A 5,424-nucleotide genomic window follows, 5' to 3' on the forward strand; every position below is an offset into this window, starting at 1 on the left:
TTCGTATCTAGGGTTTCTGAAGTATTTATATTGAGTGGAATTACCTTTCTTTTAGGATACAACTTCCTTCTCAAGTTCCTTTCCATATAGGAGTCTTCCCAAACGTGTGTCGCAAGAAGTCCAAGTATACACGTTTGCGTGGGGATAAAGCAGAAACCCATTTGAAGCATATCAAATGACGTGCAACCCGGGATCTGCAATTAATTCATACTTGACGGATACTCAGCAAAATATAACCATCATAGTCGTGTCACCTACGGTGCCTATCCGTCTTCATTATCTCCGTCCCTTCAAGTTTTATGGGAATACCTGTCTCCTATTTTTATCCCCTTCAGTCAGTAATAGTGATTTTTACTATGTGGGGCCCATTATAAGAAATGTTTTTTGGTTAAAAGATGAATTCATTAAAAAACTAAGAAACAGAATTTAGATCAGAGCCAAGTCTGATCGAGTACAACCCAGAACCATCAAAATCCAATCTACTTCGAATGTCCTCAGGCAGACAAAGAAAAAAATACAAAACTTCTATCTTGCTCGAAACCCATCCTAGCAAGAGCATCTGCACAGCAGTTAGCTTGGCGATAGATGTGCTTAACTTGGACCTGATCAAACCTGGACATGAGTTGCTTGCAATCATCCAATATAGGAGAAAGAACATTATTCTCATAATTAGCATTGTGAAACATATAAACTACCACTATTGCATCTAACTCAACTATTAGAGAAGAAATATTTGAATTGTTGCACAGATTAAGCCCATCCCGCAACCCCCATAACTCTGCCTCAAAGCTGTTAGTGATCTCGATCCTCCTCGCAAACTCAGACACCCAATTGCCTCTTTCATCTCACACAATACCATCACAGCCAGCTACACCCAAATTGCCCGAGGAAGCCCCATCCGTGTTCAATTTAGTTTAGCTGCTTGATGGCTTCTCCCATCAAACCAGCTTGCTTGTTCTGCCATTTGAAGCTTTAGAAGACGAATAACAATACATGAATTCCATTGCTTGGTTGATTATCTCAGTAACCAGCCTTGGATTTTCTAACTTCCTTTTGAACACATAGTCATTCCTGCTCTTCCAGATATGCCAGACAACAAAAGAATATAGCAGCTTCCATGGAGGGTGCCCATCAATGATACTCTTACTCAACTTCCTATTTAAACTCAACTAATCCTTTAACTCTGACTGCCAAAGTCCACGATTGTTGTCCTGCACTCCTAGCTGCCTCCAAGTGAGCTGAACCCGAGGGCAGTCCTTTAAGGCATGGACTATGGTTTCAGCACCCCCTTGGCATATGGCACACTGATTATCCCTTCCCACCCCTCGTTCTACCAGGCAATCCTTCACACCAATACTATTATGGGCACATTTCCACAGAAAATATTGAATACAAGGTAACGTCATTAGTTTCCAAATCCAATTTGCATTGAAGGCCAGATTTGTGTCATCTCCCATTTCTTTCCCATACGCACTTTTCAAATAAAAAATGCCCCTAGGATTTCCCACCCAAGCTAATTTGTCACTACCTCTTCCTTGAAAGGATATTGGAATAGCTTGGAGCATTAACTTATAATCCGCAGGAAACTCAAAAGGCAGCTTGCTCCAATTCCATCTCAAGTCTTGAATCACATCCTTAATTTCTAGCATGGATGCTTCTTGAGTTAATGGTCCTTCGATCAACTGTCGAATAGAACCTTGTTTAGTCCAATTTCCATACCGAAAGCTAATCTTGCTATCCTTACCAATCGTCCACCTACTACCTTTCATAAAAACCTCCCTTCCCTTTTTTATGGCTGTCCACATCCTTGAGCAAGGGAGACTATTAGCATTCCCTAAATTTCGCCTTCTACTAGTATAGTACTTTGCATCAAGCACTTTTGCCCATAAGGCGTCGTTTTCATTATGCAGTCTCCAATTCAATTTAGCAAGAAGAGCAATGTTCCTCCCTTTGGCTGTTTGCAGGCCAAGTCCACCTTTATCCTTCGGTTTGGTCACTTTATGCCACCCAACCCAGTGAATCTTCCTTGCTGCCTCCGATGTACCCTACAAGAAGTTTCTATTCACCCTATCCAACCCATCAAGAATCTTCCCCAGAAGGTGGGCACACTGCATGACATAGGCTGGGATTGTTGCTAGAGAGGCTTGAATGGGGACATTCTGACCAGCCATGGAGAGCAGACTAGCCTTCCAGCCAGCTAGCTTTTGCTTAACTCTATCTAGGACAAAATTATAGTCTTGGGAAGATGATCTGGGATGCTTAATAGGAATACCCAAGTACTTACCTAGATTCGGGGTTAAAACAAAACCCAAAACACCATAAAGGGCCTCCTTGGTAGCATCATCCATAGTAGGCGAGAAATATACTCTTGATTTAGCTTCACTAATAGTTTGCCTCAAAACACCACAGAAGACATTAAGAACCTCTCTAATGGTAGCACAATTAGCATTGTCCACTTTAGCAAATAAGACCACATCATCGGCAAAGAGCAAATGGGAAATAGTTGGTCCACCTCGCGAGGCTTTAACTGACTATCACTCCTTTATACTACACTTTTCTTCTATTAGTTGCCCAAGAAAATCCATACAAAGGATAAATAGGTACGGGGATAAGGGGTCCCCTTGTCTGATCCCTCTCGATGGATAAATTGGGTCTAAGGCTTCTCCATTAGCCATAGTGGATGTTGACACGGACGAGACACAACTCATTATGATGTCAATGAGATCCTCTAGGAGATTAGCTCTTAGTAACATTACTCTTATAAAATTCCATTCAAGTTTGTTATACGCATTCTCCAAGTCATTTTTCAAGGCCATGTACCCCACTTTCCCTCTCTTTCTACTAATGGTGTGAATGACTTCCTGAGCTATAATTGCATTATCAATCCCCTTCCTCCTCAGCACAAAGGCTGCTTGAAGAGGGGAAATCAACTTCTCTAAATAAGGTCTCAATCTAGTCACAATGAAAATTGTCACTAGCTTGTACACCGAGTTGTAGAGGCTTATGGGTCTATAGTTTCCCAAGGTTTCTGAGCCTTGGATCTTGGGAATGAGAGCAATAAGAGTTCTATTCCAATAATCATGCATTCCTCTTTCCGTAGAAATCTTTTTAACCTCATCCGTCACCGACCTTCCCACCGTTAACCAAAATCTCTAACAGAAGCCCGTATGAAGCCCATTAGGCACTGGGCTTTAAAAGCCTTTAAGATCCACAGAGTTGTTTTAACCTCTACATCTGAAACCCCCCTACTAATACTGATCTTTTTCTCCTTCGTGAGGCTAGCTTGCCATTGGGTGGAGTAGAGTTTTAACCGAGAGACACTAGAGAAAGAAGTTGTGTAGATATCATTAAATTTGTTCCTAATAACTGCTTTAACTTCAGCCTCCTTATAAATCCACTCCCCCATTGCATCTTTGATGACCAAAATCTGATTTCACTTCCTACGGATCAGCATTGAGGAATGATAAAAAGCTGTATTTCGCTCCCCTTGAATCATCCAATTGACTCGGGATTTCATTGCCCAAAGCTCCTCCTCTTGGCTCAGAATCGTATCAAGATCTTTTAGCAAGTCTTTTTCAAGATTGAGAAGGAATGAAGATGGCTTCACTGACACTGCCCACTAAATACCATTCAATCTAGCCTTGATATTCTTCTTTTTAGCAAATATATTTCCAAAGTGCTCCTTGTTCCAAAGGCCAACATCCTTGGTGAACTTTTCCACGGCTTCCACAAGGCTATCTGTTTGCCCCCAAGCTTGAGTGAAAACCTTTGGGAAGGTGAGATCCGTCAACCAGCAAGTTTGGAACTTGAAAGGCCTATTCCTGCCTACCCGGGTTGTAAGGGATAAATCAAGTAGAACGGAGCAAAGTTCGGAATGACATCTTATGAGATGGACAACCTTAGCTTCAGGAAATAAAAGGCACCAGCTTGGATTGACAAAAAACCTGTCTATCCTTTCTTGAATGAGGGCTTGAATTTCCCTTTTATTAGTCCAAGTAAACCAACGACTAGAAAAGCCGATATCCATCATGTTACAATTATCTAAACAATCTTTCAAAAGAAGGGATCTATTAATACTAACAGCCCTACCCCTAAATTTATCATCATCCAATGAGGGTTCATTAAAATCACCAGCCAAAACCCAAGGCATATTATGTAATTCTGCTATTCTATTTAAATTATCCCATAAAATGTGCCTTTCAGCACTCTTAGGACTAGCGTATACTTCCGTAAATAACCAGCAAGAATTAGAGTTCATTACCTTGATGATGGTGTGAATTTCTTGCTCTGTGCTGGCAAGTGAGGTGACTTCCTCTCTGTCAGAATTCCATAGCATCCAAAGGCCACCTGTATACCCAATAGTGTCCGTGTGGATAGCATTGTCAAAAGGCAACATGCCCAAAATCTCCCTAGCTCTTTCACCACCGACTTTTGTCTCCATCAGAACTAGAATAATTGGATCGTGATTGCGAACCACTCTTGAACATGGGTTTGGAAGGAGGGCTTTAAGGCACCCTTGCAGTTCCATATTATTATATTCATGATGAATATGTTTTGTGAGGAGGGACACTCATCCAAAGGTGGCAGCAACTTCGCTTCCTCCCTTAAATTCCATCCGATCTCCTTCAGCATCTCCTTCCTCTGACCCTCTTCTGGACACTGGGTCAGATTGTGTTGAGGCACTCCCATTTCCATTTCCAGCACTCTTCGTTCCGACAAGCACTCCCACGATTTCACTTTGCACAACGTTGGCATCGGCTACACCTGATGCAGTGGCTTCCAAACCAATTCCCAAACCTTCCTCAGTAGTGGTACATCCGTCAGAAAAATCCTCCATGGACTCCACACCTCCGACCATACTGGTACCAACAGATGTAGATCGCCCTTCTTTACACTCTCCCCTCTCAAAGAGAACATAATCTTCCATGCTTTTCGAATTTTTTTGTTGAGCCACCCCATCACTTGTGTTGGGCTTGCTCGTATCCCTGCTAATACCACCACCGGAACTTCCCCTACTACTCCCTCCAAATTTAAAACCCACCTCTAGCCACGACAAACTTGAGAGCTGAACCTGAACATCAGTTCTCGGCTTTGAGTCTCTGTCACCTCCCTTAATTGGTTTTCCATCCCCAACTGTCTGTGCACACGGCTTTGGCAAAATTTAGAAAACCCCCTTGAGCTTGTGAAATCGGTGATTGAGGAGTGTTAAAAGCGTGAAGTCTTCGTTTTAGATGGAGTGCTTAAATCTGGCCTAGTGTTAGTATTTGATCCAAAATAATTTTTTGGGATTTGGCTTGGAGTGTGGGCTTGCTTACTAAAGGCCTTTCCTGAGATGTAGTGATGGCACCCACCACTTGGGTTTCTGTTAGCACTCTTGGAGGAGAGTGTTTTCTCTTTGCCTCTCTCATAGGCCTATCTAAGGCC

General features: G+C 42.3%; 1 protein-coding gene across 1 annotated transcript; it reads right to left on the minus strand.

Annotated features, from left to right (window-relative positions):
• Positions 1-1,169: 1,169 nt before the first annotated feature.
• On the minus strand, positions 1,170-4,528 carry LOC142629020 (uncharacterized). The gene is made up of 3 exons (XM_075803022.1): positions 3,628-4,528; positions 2,157-2,455; positions 1,170-2,045 (listed from the first exon to the last, which is right to left on the minus strand). The coding sequence occupies exons 1-3, from the start codon at positions 4,526-4,528 to the stop codon at positions 1,170-1,172; spliced, it is 2,076 nt and encodes a 691-aa protein (XP_075659137.1).
• Between the last annotated feature and the right edge of the window lie 896 nt (positions 4,529-5,424).

Source organism: Castanea sativa, chromosome 3 (assembly GCF_040712315.1).
Source record: "Castanea sativa cultivar Marrone di Chiusa Pesio chromosome 3, ASM4071231v1".
In the NCBI taxonomy this organism is placed as follows: Eukaryota; Viridiplantae; Streptophyta; class Magnoliopsida; order Fagales; family Fagaceae; genus Castanea; species Castanea sativa.

Excerpts from the sequence above, each read along its gene's own strand:
- LOC142629020 (XM_075803022.1), bottom strand. The coding sequence starts at position 4,528 with ATGGAACTGCAAGGGTGCCTTAAAGCCCTCCTTCCAAACCCATGTTCA. Across the intron at positions 2,456-3,627 it reads TATCAAGGCTAGATTGAATG|TGGACAATGCTAATTGTGCT; the intron begins GTATTTAGTGGG and ends TATTTGCTAAAG. Across the intron at positions 2,046-2,156 it reads TCTCCATGGCTGGTCAGAAT|GGTACATCGGAGGCAGCAAG; the intron begins GTCCCCATTCAA and ends AACTTCTTGTAG.